At 42.0% G+C, this 14,678-nt stretch overlaps 1 protein-coding gene across 7 annotated transcripts in view; it reads left to right on the top strand.

The window, feature by feature from the left end:
- SLC8A1 (solute carrier family 8 member A1) overlaps positions 1 to 14,201 on the top strand; it is a 349,441-nt gene extending 335,240 nt beyond the window's left edge. For all 7 annotated transcript variants that reach the window (XM_068564093.1, XM_068564092.1, XM_068564094.1 and 4 more), the window contains exon 8: positions 13,543 to 14,201. In XM_068564093.1, coding sequence (XP_068420194.1) covers positions 13,543 to 13,919 — 377 coding nt within the window. In that variant the 3' untranslated portion in view covers positions 13,920 to 14,201. The remainder of the gene's footprint in view (positions 1 to 13,542) is intronic.
- Positions 14,202 to 14,678: the final 477 nt, after the last annotated feature.

Below are 14,678 nucleotides of genomic sequence, written 5' to 3'. Positions count from 1 at the left end.
GTTGTGTTAGTTTCAGGTGTACAGCAAAGTGATTCAGTTATACATATACATGTAGCTATTCTTTTTCAAATTATTTTCCCATTTAGGTTATTACACAATATTGAGCAGAGTTCCCTGTGCTATACAGTAGGTCCTTGTTGGTTATCTAGCAGTGTGTATGTGTCAATCCCGTACTTCCAATTTATCCCTCCCCCCACACCTTTCCTCTTTGGTAACCATAAGTTTGTTTTCTGTCCATCTGTTTCTGTTTTGCAAATAAGTTCGTTTGTATCATTTTTTTAGATTCCAAATAGGAGCGATATCATATGATGTTTGTCTTTCTCTGTCTGACTTACTTCACTTAGTATGATAATCTCTAGGTCCATCCATGTTGCTGCAAATGGCATTATTTCATTATTTTTATGGCTGAGTAATATTCCATTGTATATATGTACCACATCTTCTTTATCCATTCCTCTGTTGATGGACACTTAGTTTGCCTCCATGTCTTGGCTATTGTAAACCATGCTGCAATGAACATTGGGATGCATGTATCCTTTCAAACCATGGTTTTCTCTGGATATATGCCCATGAGTGGGATTGCTGGATCATAGGGTAGTTCTATTTTTAGTTTTTTAAGGAACCCCCCATACTGTTCTCCATAGTAGTTGTACCAATTTGCATTCCCAACAACAGTGTAGGAGGGTTCCCTTTTCTCCACACCCTCTCCAGCATTTATTATTTGTAGACTTTTTGATGATGACCATTCTGACTGGTGTGAGGTGATACCTCATTGTAGTTTTGATTTGCATTTCTCTAATAATTAGTGATGTTGAGCATCTTTACATGTGCCTCTTGGCTATCTGTATGTCTTCCTTGGAGAAATGTCTATTTAGGTCTTCTGCCTATTTTTTGATTGGGTTGTTTGTTTTTTTGATACTGAGATGCATGAGCTGTTTGTAAATTTTGGAGATTAATTCCTTATTAATTAGTCGGTTGCATCATTTGCAAATATTTTCTCCCATTCTGTGGGTTGTCTTTTCATTTTGTTTATGACTTCCATTGCTGTGCAAAAGCTTCTGAGTTTAATTAGGTCCCATTTGTTTATTTTTATTTTTATTTCTATTACCCTAGGAGACAGTCGAAAAAGATATTGCTGTGATTTATGTCAGAGTGTTCTGCCTATGTTTTCCTCTAGGAGTTTTATAGTATCAGGTCTTACATTTAGGTCTTTAATCCATTTTGAGTTTGTTTTTGTATATGGTGTTAAAGAATGTTCTAATTTCATTCTGTTACATGTAGCTGTCCAGTTTTCCAAGCACCATTTATTGATGAGACTATTTTTCTCCATTGTATAGTCTTACCTCCTTTTACATAGATTAATTGACCATAGGTGCGTGGGTTTATTTCTGGGCTTTCTATCCTGTTCCATTGATCTATATTTCTTTTTTTTGTGCCAGTACCGTACTCTTTTGATGCCTGTAGCTTTGTAGTATAGTCTGAAATCAGGGAGCCTGATTCCTCCAGCTTCATTTTTCTTTCTCAAGTTTGCTTTGCTTATTCGGGATTTTTTGTGTCTCAATACAAATTTTAGGATTTTTTGCTCTAGTTCTGTGAAAAATGCCATTGGTAATTTAATAGGGATTGCATTGAATCTGCAGATTGCCTTGGGTAATACAGTCATTTTCACAGTATTGATTCCTCCAATCCAAGAACACACTAGCTCTTTCCATGTGTTTGTGTCATCTTTGATTTCTTTCATCAGCATCTTACAGTTTTCAGAGTACTGGTCTTTTGCATCCTTAGGTAGGTTAATTCCTAGGTATTTTATTCTTTTTGATGTGATGGTAAATGGGATTGTTTAACTTCCCCTTCTGATCTTTTGTTGTCAGTGTATAGAAATGCAACAGATTCTGTGTATTAATTTTGTATCCTGCAACTTTACCAATTCATTGGTGAGCTCTAGTAGTTTTCTGGTGGCATCTTTAAGATTTTCTATGTATAGTATCGTGTCGTCTGCCAACAGTGACAGTTTTACTTCTTCTTTTCCAATCTGGATTACTTTTATTTTTCTTCTCTGATTGCCATGGCTAGGACATCCAAAACTAAGTTGAAAAAAGAGGTGAGAGTGGACATCCTTATCTTGTTCCTGATCTTAGAGGAAATGCTCTCAGCTTTTCACCACTGAGAATGATAGCTGTAGGTTTGTCATATATGGCCTTTATTATGTTGAGGTAGGTTCCCCCTATGCCCACTTTCTGGAGAGATTTTATAATAAATCAGTGTTGAATTTTGTCAAAAGCTTTTTCTGCATCTATTGAGATGACCATATGGATTGTATTCTTCAACTTGTTGATGTGGTGTATCACACTGATTAATTTGTGGATATTGAAAAATCCTTGCATCCCCAGGATAAATCCCACATGATCATGGTATATGATCCTTTTAATGTATTTTTGGATTCAGTTTGCTAGTATTTTGTTTAGGATTTTTGCATCTATGTTCATCAGTGATACTGGCCTGTAATTTTCTTTTTTTTATGGTATCTTTGTCTGGTTTTGGTATCAGGGTGATGGTGGCCTCATAGAATGAGTTTAGGAGCACTCCTTCCTCTGCAATTTTTTGGAAGAGTTTCAGAAGGATATGTGTTAACTCTTCTCTAAATGTTTGATAAAATTTGCCTGTGAAGCCATCTGGTCCTGGACTTTTGTTTGTTGGGAGTTTTTAAGTCACAGTTTCAATTTCAGTACATGTGATTGATCTGTTCATGTTTTCTATTTCTTCCTGGTTCAGTCTTGGGAGACTGTACCTTTCTAAGAATTTGTCCATTTCTTCTAGATTGTCCATTTTATTGGCATAGAGTTGCTTGTAGTAGTCTCTTATGATCCTTTGTATTTCTGTGGCTTCCACTGTAACTTCTTCTTTTTCATATCTAATTTTATGGATTTGAGCCCTCTCCCTCTTTTTTTTTGATGGGTCTGGCTAAAGGTTTATCAATTTTGTTAATCTCAAAGAACCAGCTCTTAGCTTCATTTATCTTTTCTATTGTTTCCTTCATCTATATTTCGTTTATTTCTGATCTTTATGATTTCTTTCCTTCTACTAACTTTCTTTCCTTCTACAAACAAAACTTTGGGTTTTGTTTGTTCTTCTTTCTCTAGTTTCTTTAGGTATAAGGTTAGGTTGTTTGAGGTTTTTCTTGTTTCCTGAGGTAAGATTGTATTGCTATGAACTTCTCTCTTAGAAGTGCTTTTGCTGCATCCCATAGGCTTGAGATTGTTGTGCTTTCCCTTTTCATTTGTCTCTAGGTATTTTTTTTATTTCCTCTTTGATTTTTTTGTTAGTGATCCATTGGTTGTTTAGTAGCATATTGTTTAGTCTCCATGTGTTTGTGTTTTTTACAGTTTTTTTTCTTCTTGTAGTTGATTTCTAACCTCAAAGTGTTGTGGTCAGAAAAGATGCTTGATATGATTTCAATTTTCTTAAATTTACTGAAGCTTGCTTTTTGGCCCAGCATGTGATCAGTCCTGGAGAATGTTCCATGTGCACTTGAGAAGAATGTGTGTTCTGGTGCTTTTAGATGGAATGCTCTATAAATATTAGTTAAATCCATCTGGTCTAATGTGTTGTTTAAGTCCTGTGTTTCCTTATTTATTTTCATTTTGGATGATCTGTCTGTTGGTGAAAGTGGAGTGTTAAAGTCCCTTACTATTATTGTGTTACTGTCGATGTCCCCTTTTACGGCTGTTAGGATTTGCCTTATGTACTGAGGTGCTCCTATGTTGGGTGCGTGTATATTTACAATTGTTATATCTTCTTCTTGGATTGATCCCTTGATCATTATGGAGTGTCCTTCCTTGTCTCTTGTAACATTCTTTATTTTAAAGTCTATTTTGTCTGATATGAGTATTGCTACTCCAGCTTTCTTTTGGTTTCCATTTGCATGGAATAGCTTTTTCCATCCCCTTGTTTTCAGTCTGTATGTGTCTCTAGATCTGAAGTGGGTCTCTTGTAGACAGCCTGTATACGGGTCTTGTTTTTTGCATCCATTCAGCCAGTCTGTGTCTTTTGGTTGGAGCATTTAATCCGTTTAAGGTAATTATCAATATGTATCTCTTTTTTTTTTTTTTTTTTGTTTCCAATTGTTTTTTTTGGTCTTATTATATATAACACAGCAATGTAAATTTTTTTGTTTGTTTGTTTCCAATTTTTTTTTTTGGTCTTATTACATATAACACAGCAATGTACTTTTTTTTTTTTTTTTTTTAAGAAATTCACATTCTTTTATTTATTTATTTATTTATTTATTTATTTATTTATGACTGTGTTGAGTCTTCGTTTCTGTGCGAGGGCTTTCTCTAGCTGCAGCAAGTGGGGACCACTCTTCATCGCGGTGCGCGGGCCTCTCACCATCGCGGCCTCTCTTGTTGTGGAGCACAGGCTCCAGACGCGCAGGCTCGGTAACTGTGGCTCACGGGCCCAGTTGCTCCGTGGCATGTGGGATCTTCCCAGACCAGGGCTCGAACCTGTGTCCCCTGCATTAGCAGGCAGATTCTCAACCACTGCGCCACCAGGGAAGCCCCAATATGTATCTCTTATTGCCATTTTCTTAAGTGTTTTTGGTTCGTTTTTGTAGGTCTTTTTTCTTCCCTCCTCTTTTGTTCTCTTCTCTTGTGATTTGATGACTAACTTTAGTGTTGTGTTTAGATTCCTTTTTCTTTTTTGTGTGTATATCTATTGTAGATTTTCAGTTTTGTTACCATGAGGTTTTGATATAGCAATCTGTATATAAACAAGATTGTTTTAAGTTGCTGGCCTTTTAATTTCCAACGCATTTCCAATATCCTGCAGTTTTGCTCTCCTCTTCTCATGATTGCTGGTTTTGATATCATATTTGTGTATGGGTAATTTCCTACCTTTACTATATGTTTGCCTTTACAGGTGAGCTTTTCCATTCATAATTTTCTTGTTTCTAGTTGTGACCTTTTCTTTTCCACCTAGAGAAATTCCTTTAGCATTTGTTGTAGAGCTGGTTTGGTGGTGCTGAATTCTCTTAGCTTTTGCTTGTCTGTAAAGCTTTTGATTTCTCCGTTGAATCTGAATGAGAGTGGTGTTGGATAGTCTTCTTGGTTGCAGGTTCTTCCCTTTCATCATTTTAAATATATTGTGCCACTCCCTTCTGGCCTACAGAGTTTCTGCTGAGAAATCAGTTGATAACCTTATGGGAGTTCCCTTGTATGTTATTTGTTGCTTTCCCCTCGTTGCCTTTAATATTTTTTCTTTGTCTTTAATTTTTGTCAATTTGAGTACTCTGTGTCTCAGTGTGTTCCTCCTTGGGTTTATCCTGTATGTGACTCTCCTTCTGTGCTTCCTGGACTTGGGTGATTGGTTCCTTTCCCAGGTTAGGGAAGTTTTCAGCTGTTACCTCCTCAAGTATTTTCTCAGGTCGTTTCTCTCTCTCTTCTCCTTCTGGGACCCCTTTAATGTGAATGTTGGTGTGTGCAATGTTGTCCCCTAGACTGTCCTCATTTCTTTTCATTCTTTATTCTGTTCCATGGCAGTGGTTTTCAGCATTCTGTCTTCCAGGTCACTTATCTGTTGTTCCGCCTCACTTATTCTGCTCTTGATTCCTTCTAGTTTATTTTTCATTTCAGTTATTGTATTGTTCCTCTCTGTTTGTTAGTTCTTCTAGGTCTTTGTTAAACATTTCTTGTATCTTCTTGCTCTGTCCCTCCATTCTTTTTCCAAGATCTTGGATCACTATCATTACTCTGAATTCTTTTTTGGGTAGATTGCCTATTGCCCCTTCACTTAGTTGTTCTTCTGGGGTTTTTATCTTGTTCCTTCATCTGGGACATTTCCTCTCCTGTCTCATTTTGTCTCACTTCCTGTGATTGCAGTTTCCGTTCCACAGGCTGCAGGACTGTAGTTCTTCTTGTTCCTGCTGTCTGGCCCCTGGTGGATGAGGTTGTCTCAGAGGCTTGTGCAAGTTTCCTGGTGGGAGAGACTGGTTCCTGCCCACTGGTGGGTGGAACTGGGTATGTCCCTCTGGTGGCCAGGGCCATGTCAAGGGGTGAGTTTAGTGGGCAGCTATATGCTCAGGAAGACTTTAAGCAGCCTGGCTGCTGATGGGTGGGGCTGTGGTCCTGCCCTGTTGAGTGTTTGGACTGAGGAGTCCCAGCACTGGAGCCTACAGCCTGTTGGGTGGGGCCAGGTCTTGGTGAGAAAATGGTGGCCTCCCCAAGGACTCACACCAATGAGTACTCCCCAGAACTACCACTGCCAGTGTCCTTGTCCCTACAGTGAGCCACAGGCACCCCTGCCTCCGCAGGAGACCCTCCACCACCAACAGGTAGGTCTGGCCCAGGCCCTTATGAGGCCACTGCTTTTTTCACTGGGTCCTGGTGTGCATAAGACCTTGTGTCTGTGTGCTCTCCAAGAGTGGAGTTTCTGTTTCCCCCAGTCCTGTGGAATCCCTGTGATGAAACCCTGCTGGCCTTCAAAGCCAGATTCTCTGGGGGCTCCGCCTCCTGTTGCCAGACCCCCCAGGCTGGGAGCCTGACATGGGGCTCAGAGCTTTCACTCTTGTGAGGACTTCTGTGACATAATTATTTTCCAGTTTGTGGGTTGCCCACCCAGTGGGTGTGGGATTTGATTTTATCACAGTTGAGCCCCTCCTACCAGCTCATTGTGGCTTCTTTGGCTTTGGATTTAGGATAAGTTTTTTGGTAAGTTCCAGTGTTTTTTTTTTGTTGATGGTTTTTCAGCAGTTAGTTAGTTAGTTGTGGTTTTGGTGTTTTCATAAGAAGAGGTGAGCTCACGTCCTTCTACTCTGCTATCCTGTCTCCACCCTGTTGTTCCCAAAATACTGATTTTGTTGACCTACATGTCAGAGCTATTCCATGCATTATCTCAGCTAATCCAGGGAAGGTGCCGTTGTCCTTACACAGAGGGTGAAGCAAGGGCTCTGAGTAGTTGGTTAGTGGACCTCAGTCCGCTTGGGGAGCTTTAAAAGATGCCAGTGCTCAGACCGCATTCCAGACCAAGGAAGCAGAAACTCAGAGTGGACCTCACAATTTGGTATTTTTCAAAAGTTACCCTGGTGATAAAAATGAGTAGAAACAGGTGTTCTGACCTGCCAATATGAGTCCTCTTGAGCTTTTCACTTACCTCTTTTTTCTTCTCTTCTAAAAATAGGTGTCATTGTCTCCATTTCTTTTTCAGGGACAGTTTTTATGGGCAGAAATTTTAAGTGTTTTTCCCTTTTTCAGTTTTTACAACTCCTCTCCTAACTGGTCATTATTCAGTCAAACATCAGTAATTCCCTGACCTCTTAAACTTCACTTGGATGCCAAACAAGGTTTCTTTTCGTTTGAACCAGTGAAGGGAATATGTGTATGTAAGTAAGAAAGTGTAGGTTTCATATTTACTAGGGTAAATAAATATCACAACCAAAAGCAAAAACTTGTTTAAGGTTCTTAGTGACAGAGGAATTAGTACGTAAATAAAATTTCCATTTGAATCCTCAAAGAGGGAAACAAAAAGTGCATAGAAGAGAGGAAAGAATAGAGAGGAATACATACGTTGTTTAAGCAAAGAGGTCTGCCTTTCAGTCACTAGTAAAATTCGGGCCATAAACCAGATCTCTAATGTCTTTTTTATGACTTAGGTTATATGGAATTTTCAAACTAAAAATCTCTTTGATTTTAAGAATAATTATATTTTCTACCACATTTTTAAATACCTGGGACCATAAAGTTAATATGTCTTTAAAGGGTGTTATAACTCCCCAGAAGTTTAGAATCATTACAGGAATTCACAGTTCCAGACCACTTATGGATTCCCTTGGGATCTGGCTCTGTTGTCTTATAAAAATAATTACTAATATTGAGCACTCATTAAGTGCCAGGCCCTATTCTGAGCGCTGTTCATGTTAACTCATTTCCCTCAAAACCATATTAAAGTAGGTAAGCTTCTTACCTGGCAAGTGAAAGAGCCAGAATTCAACTAATTTAAGTAAATTTCACTCTTTCCTTGGCCTTTTATAGTTGCCATGCTGGAATGGGTTTTTTTTTTTTTTTTCAAAAAAAATTAAGAGTATAGCACAACTTGAGAGTGGGAGACTTCATGGTCAAGCAGTCCCAGCCCCTCCACCAAGCTGTTTTATGAGCAAATGACCACTCTATCAGAGGGCATCACTGTCTCTCCTCAATTAGCTGCTTCCCTGAAACTCAAACATCTCTTCCTGCCAGCAAGCCCCCCCCCCCCAAACTGTGGGCACTGGGAGTGGTAGCTTCCATTTCCATGCCTGAGAGCTGTGGTTCTTGAACCTTGGTGTAAAAGCTAGCCACCTCAGGCACTTATTAAAATGCGTATTCCTGTGTCTTTTTCTCAGAGAGTCTGATTAAGTGGGTGAAGGGTGGAGCCCCAGATCTTCATTTTTTTTTAAAACTTGGCTCTCCCAGTATTTTCAGTGCCAGTGATATGCACACTTGATTGACATGATACACAGTATCTGAAGCAGTCATCGCTGCCACCAGTTATTGCATGGCTACACTCATATAAATGTTCATGTGATTTGAAGTAAGTAACCTTGCCAACATTTCTTACCTATTTTTAAGAGGTCAAATGACCCTGTGCTGTGTGGTTCACCTCCATAAATATTGCCACAGTTTCATCACTGGCAAGATCTTCAGGTCTAGAGATCACTTTGACTATTTCATCTAGGTCATTTATTCTTTAAAATGAGATATCGTCATCATTCGTCAATTTGAAGGAAGGTGGGTGGTCATGTACAAACGCCTGCAAAAAAGAAAAATCCCACCAAAACCATATATATGAATTTAGTCTCTTGATGTATTCTGTGTACCACCCAAACAGTAAAGTTAGGAAACCAGAACCCTCCCCCCCCAGAGAGTGAGTGTCTTGCCCAAGAACACACTGACTGACAGAAGAGCACAGAGGGTCCCCTTGATGAGACTTCTCCCACTAGCGCAGCAGGAAGCTCTGAACCTCCTGGCCTGTCCCCTGCGTCATCAGTAATTCACAGGTGATGGGAGGCAGCTACCATGCCTCCGTAGCAGGCTGGGCTCTAGTCAAAATCTGCTCCTGAGCGCGAAGCGCTTGAGAGTTGCACAGCTGGCCCCCAGCACGTGCTAAGAGTCTAGACGAAGATAAACCACGTGGGCTGGTACTCTAGGTAATACGTAACCCTTCCTGTGAACTGCAGGGCTGTAAGAACTATCCTTTTTACAGAAGAGATGTTTGAGGCTTAGTCTGTACGCAGCGATAAAGTTTGAGAAGTCCAGTTAAAAAATCATTTCTGGAGGAAAGGGGAGTGTGCTGATATCTAGTCAATATTTCTGCATATTGACTAGCTGACTTAGCCGCCAAGGTTAGATGCAGAGAACAATTATGTCCTGACTCTGTAACATGTGGCTTAATTCCAGCCACACTGCCTCCCAAACAAATCTTCCCTGTTAGTGGGAACCAAGGAGGCAGGACCAAAAGTTTAAAACTCTACGACTAATTTAAAATTTATTAGAATTCAGGGGGCACGGGTTTGATCCCTGGCCAGGGAACTAAGGTCCTGCATGCCTTGCAGTGCGGCCAAAAAAAAAAAAAAGGAGTATAATTTTAGCGCTTGCATTTCCGTCAAGAAGTTTACAGGGGCTGATCAAAGGGCTCAGAATAGTGACTAGTTCATGTGTCCAGCCCATCGATACTTGCCAAGATTATTCCTGTTTGCCTAGAGTATTCCTATTGTGAATCTTATTAGATAATCAAAGACATTGCAAACAAATTATAATATGTGAGCAATGACTAGAACTGAAGTTTGAGAATAAAGATGTTTATAAGAAAGGAAAAATATAAAAATAAAATTCATTAGAATTCAAGGTGGGAGTTAGAAGCAAAAATTACTATTAGAATACTAACCTGAAGTATATATGTCGGTATAGATATACACACATATGTACATGATTATCAACATAACTTAGTTTGTACCAATCACAATAGGAATCTGATTCATGTATGTTTGTATGTAATGGGCCAAGTTCTGAATATGCTTACGCCATGTCAATAGTCCGTGTTTGGACTTCACTCTGGGGAATGGCCTTTGAGTGGCTTTTGCCTTGTTCAGCCATAAGCAGGTTGCGGGCTTGGCATTCAGGGTCGGGCTTGGCGTTCAGGGTCGGGCTTGGCAGGGCCTCGCCTGCAGTCTGTGGTCTGCTGGTCTGTGCACTAAGCAGCGGAGAGAGAAGGTAGTTTGGGGAGATTCCATCACACTTCATTTGGAAAACAGAGTTGTCTCTGTTGCAGTTAAGGCTGATGGTTTGGATTTACTTGTGTCTCTACAATTTTTCTTACACAGCTTTTGAATTGAAAAGCAAAGGTCTGCTGTGTAACCCAGGTAAAAAAAAAAAAAAACCTCCCTGATTCAGAGGCCCGAACATGTTTCATTTATGTGAGGAGCTAATCACTTTGGCAACTAATTTTCAGAGCATCCAAAGAAAGGCATTTGTAAACAGGAACCTATTATTACAGGAATTCTCATGTGCTATTCACATTAATAGGCTATTGAAAAATGGCTTAAGGGAGAAGAAGTCCCTGCAGACCCAGGAGGGCCCAGTGAATCTTTGAATTTGTGCCTCATTCCCTTCTGGGGCGGCAGCAGAGATGCCATCCAGAAAGTCCAGGGTTTCTGAGTGGGGATGGGGCACCCAGGAAGTCTAGTGTGCCACATACAGCGTGCCGGGGGAGGTATGCATGCGTATGCTGTGGAACATGCCAGGTCCCCGCCCCTGCAGCATGGGGGGGGGGGGAAGGCACCCCCCAGTCACTAGGCGCCGCCAGCGGCCATGTCAGCACAGAATAACATCTCAGGGGGTCCTCAGCAGCAGCTGAGCTGTAAGTGGCTTTCTCCTGCTTTACACTCTGTTCCTTTACTTTCCTCGCTGACCTGACTTTGCTCGAAAAGTCAAAGCAAAATGACTTCATTGTTTTTGAGGCTGCTGCTGTGTCAGGTCCTAACAACTCTTAATAATGAACAGCAAGAGACCGTGAAGATCGTCTCACTGGGCTTTTACTCACCGGCCTCTGTTGTGATAGTCCTGAGAGGGCTGCAGTGTGTGATCGATCACAAATGCAAAAAGGCAGCACCCCATCCAGCAGGGCAGGTTAGCAAGCTGCCTATACCTCCTTCAGTCTTTGCTCTCACTGATACAGGAAGGAGCTGCTTCAAGGTTTCTGAGTGGAAGGAACAGGGCAACCTGAAATGGACTGAGAGGGAAGGAAACCTTTAGCCTTCCTAGGAGGGGCGGTGAGGTCTAGGGTGAGAAGGGGCTCTGAAATCAAACAGATGTGGTTTCAAAAATCCTTGCTTTTTTGACAGACACCCCCTGTCCAAGAGGCATACTATCACAACATCACTGTTTCCCACATTGTAAAAGCGGAATAATAGCATCTACTCTCTAAGGTTGATAAGAGGGTTGAATGAAAATATCCGTGTAACATGTGTAGCACAGAGTAAGCAGTCCGCCTCTTTATAAAACAGTAACTAAAATCTGCTTTCCGTCACAGACAGGTCAGAATCAGTGAGACGGGCCCTCAAGGTTAACCAATTCCCTTTCAGAAAGAATGTGACACCACAGATCCAGTAGCCTCTCAGCACCCATGGTAAAAGCACAAGAATCTACAGGCTGATAGAAACGTACATGCTTTACGTATCATCCTCAATGGAAGTGGCCACGAATAGCAACAGAGCGGAGAGAGTAATCCAGCTATCACACAACTACACGCACGCTCAGAGCGTAATGCCTTGTAGTAACAGCATACCTGCCATTGCTGGCTTTGCAAACGTGAGTGCAATTTGACAGTTACTAATATCTACTCTAAACCGACTGTGCAACGTATTTTGCAGAGGTAACTGAAAGGACTTTGACACCAGTAACTAGGTGAGCATATAGAAAGGAAGTTGAATATCTTACAAGTCCTGTTCACGTTCTTAATAAAGGGAGCTATTTCAGATCCAGCGTCAACTTCTAATAAATGGATCTAGGCAGCTCCATTCACATTGTCTTCCCAAAGCAACAAAAAGAGCTACTCTTGCTTTGTACAAAGAAACGTTGGCATTTTACATATAATAGCTCAATTTAACAAAAGCACTCTGAAGTGGGCATTACTATCCTCATTTCACAGATTAGGAAATTGAGTCTCAGAAAAATTAAGTAATCTGCCTGGGGTCACACATGCAGTTGTGCAGGCAGAATTCGACACCCTCTGACTCAAGTTTGCACTAAGTAAGCCCCTGTGCTCTACTCACCCAGTGTAAGTCAATCTTGTCCTACTCCCTGTAGAGAAAGGAAATGGATTATTTTCCCAGCTTCAGAGAAAAGATGCATACAGGATTCTTGGTGAACAGAGAGCTGTGAGGATGGCCATTAACATGCCAGGCCAGGGAAGGGTGAGATGGAACGATGAACAGCATTTGCATGAAGGCTGGAGGCCTGAGCTCAAGCCTTAACATGGCTTCTTCCTTGCTGTGTGATGTTGCACCTCTCTGAGCCCAGTATCCTCACCTATAACGTTTCCTCTCCTCATAGAATTGTTGTCACCATCAACACAATAACATAGGTGAATCTGCTTTCCTATCTGTAAGGCTCTAGGCAAATGTCCGTTGTCATCATGGGTCAGTTACTCTCACTTCCACCACTGACTTGCTCTTGAATCTTTGGAAATAATTCCTGACCCCTGCACCTTCTCATCTATAAACTAGAGCTGATGCTACGGCAGCCTTCAGTAATACCGTTCAGCAGCCATTCTCAAACTTCACTGACCTAGAATCTTTTGGCATGTTGTAAAAACATGTTCCTGAGTCCCGGCAGCTATGATCTAGCACGGTTGGCCGGAGCCTGGTAATATTCATTCTTAAGAAGGACCCCATCTCTGGGCTTCCCTGGTGGCGCAGTGGTTGAGAATCTGCCTGCCAATGCAGGGGACACGGGTTCGAGCCCTGGTCTGGGAAGATCCCACGTGCCGCGGAGCGACTAGGCCCGTGAGCCACAATTGCTGAGCCTGTGCTCCGCAACAAGAGAGGCCGCGATAGTGAGAGGCCCGCGCACAGCGATGAAGAGTAGCCCCCACTTGCTGCAGCTAGAGAAAGCCCTCGCACAGAAACAAAGACCGACCCAACACAGCCATAAATAAATAAATAAATAAAATTTAAAAAAAAAAAAAAAAAGGACCTCATCTGATTCTGATGTAGATAGGCCGTGATAACGCTCTGAAAAATGCCTCCCTGCAAACTCAGTGTTAACAAGAACCGTGGTATCTATCTGTGGGTAAAGAACTTGAACAAGGTCACCTGTAAGTCAGCAAGTCCTGATACCCTGGATCCTGTCATTCTGCCCCCACGACTGGGACTCGAGGGAACATCGAAGCTCGGTCCTAGTCACGGGGTTTCCGTCGAGGGTTTGAGTCCAGAGTACACAGCTGACGCTGCCAGCACTCCACAGACCTCTTTAAGTGGCTCAGTGTCATCGCCTTTTTCTTCTTCCTCCACAGACACATTTGCAAGCAAAGTGGCCGCCACCCAGGACCAGTACGCAGATGCATCCATAGGTAACGTCACAGGCAGCAACGCAGTGAATGTCTTCCTGGGAATTGGCGTGGCCTGGTCCATCGCTGCCATCTACCACGCGGCCAACGGGGAACAGTTCAAAGTGTCCCCTGGCACGCTAGCTTTCTCCGTCACTCTCTTCACCATCTTTGCTTTCATCAATGTCGGGGTGCTGCTGTATCGGCGGAGGCCAGAAATCGGAGGTGAGCTGGGTGGGCCCCGGACTGCCAAGCTCCTCACATCCTGCCTCTTTGTGCTCCTGTGGCTCTTGTACATTTTCTTCTCCTCCCTGGAGGCCTACTGCCACATAAAAGGCTTCTAAAGGAACAATCAGATGTAGTAAATTTATATATATATACATATATATACATAAAAAATTATGTATAACGAACAGAAGAAACTGACATTTGTCGTGTCCACTTACCTGCTGACGGAATCCAGCTTCACGAGCAGACTCTGTACTAGGGCCGGAGTGAGAAGGCATCACCTCCTGTTCCCAGGGGCCTCGTCACGTTGAACCAGGCGTGGAGGCAGGGCCATCTTCGCAGCTCAGCCTCTGAGGGCTGTGTGTTCTCCCCGGCTTCATAAATCGTTAAGTCTTTGATTTGTTTTCTGTTCGTTTTTGCTTGTTTTGGGCGGGGGTTTGGGGAGGTAGTTGATGTTAGGCTTTTGTTTTGTTTTTTTGGGGAGGTTCAGGGTTTTGGCTTCTCTTGTGGGAATTGATGACCCATCTAAGTGCAAATGGGTTTTGGGTAAAAATGGAAATCATTAAGATTACTCTCCCTTCCCCCAAACATTTAAAAAATTATTTTGGATTAAGAGAGGAAATGGGCATGGAAGAAGAAAGAAGCATGTCTTCACCATATAACTAAATTTCATGCTCATCTCTGGGATGGGAGCAGAGGTGTGGAGCTGCCTCCAAGAAGAAACCTGGCAGCTGGAATGGAGCCCAGAAAAGTCATGGTCCTAGATAGATAGAGTCTGACAGTGAAAGATAGGAGGCCGGGCACTCTTGTTCACCAGGTACAGGAACATCGTGCCTAGATTCCCAGGAACACGCAAAATCCTTTCTTATCTCTTT

This window comes from Eschrichtius robustus, chromosome 15, assembly GCF_028021215.1.
Source record: "Eschrichtius robustus isolate mEscRob2 chromosome 15, mEscRob2.pri, whole genome shotgun sequence".
Taxonomy (NCBI): domain Eukaryota; kingdom Metazoa; phylum Chordata; class Mammalia; order Artiodactyla; family Eschrichtiidae; genus Eschrichtius; species Eschrichtius robustus.
Note: the sequence above shows the minus strand (reverse complement) of the source record. Positions and strands in the feature narration are given on the sequence as shown.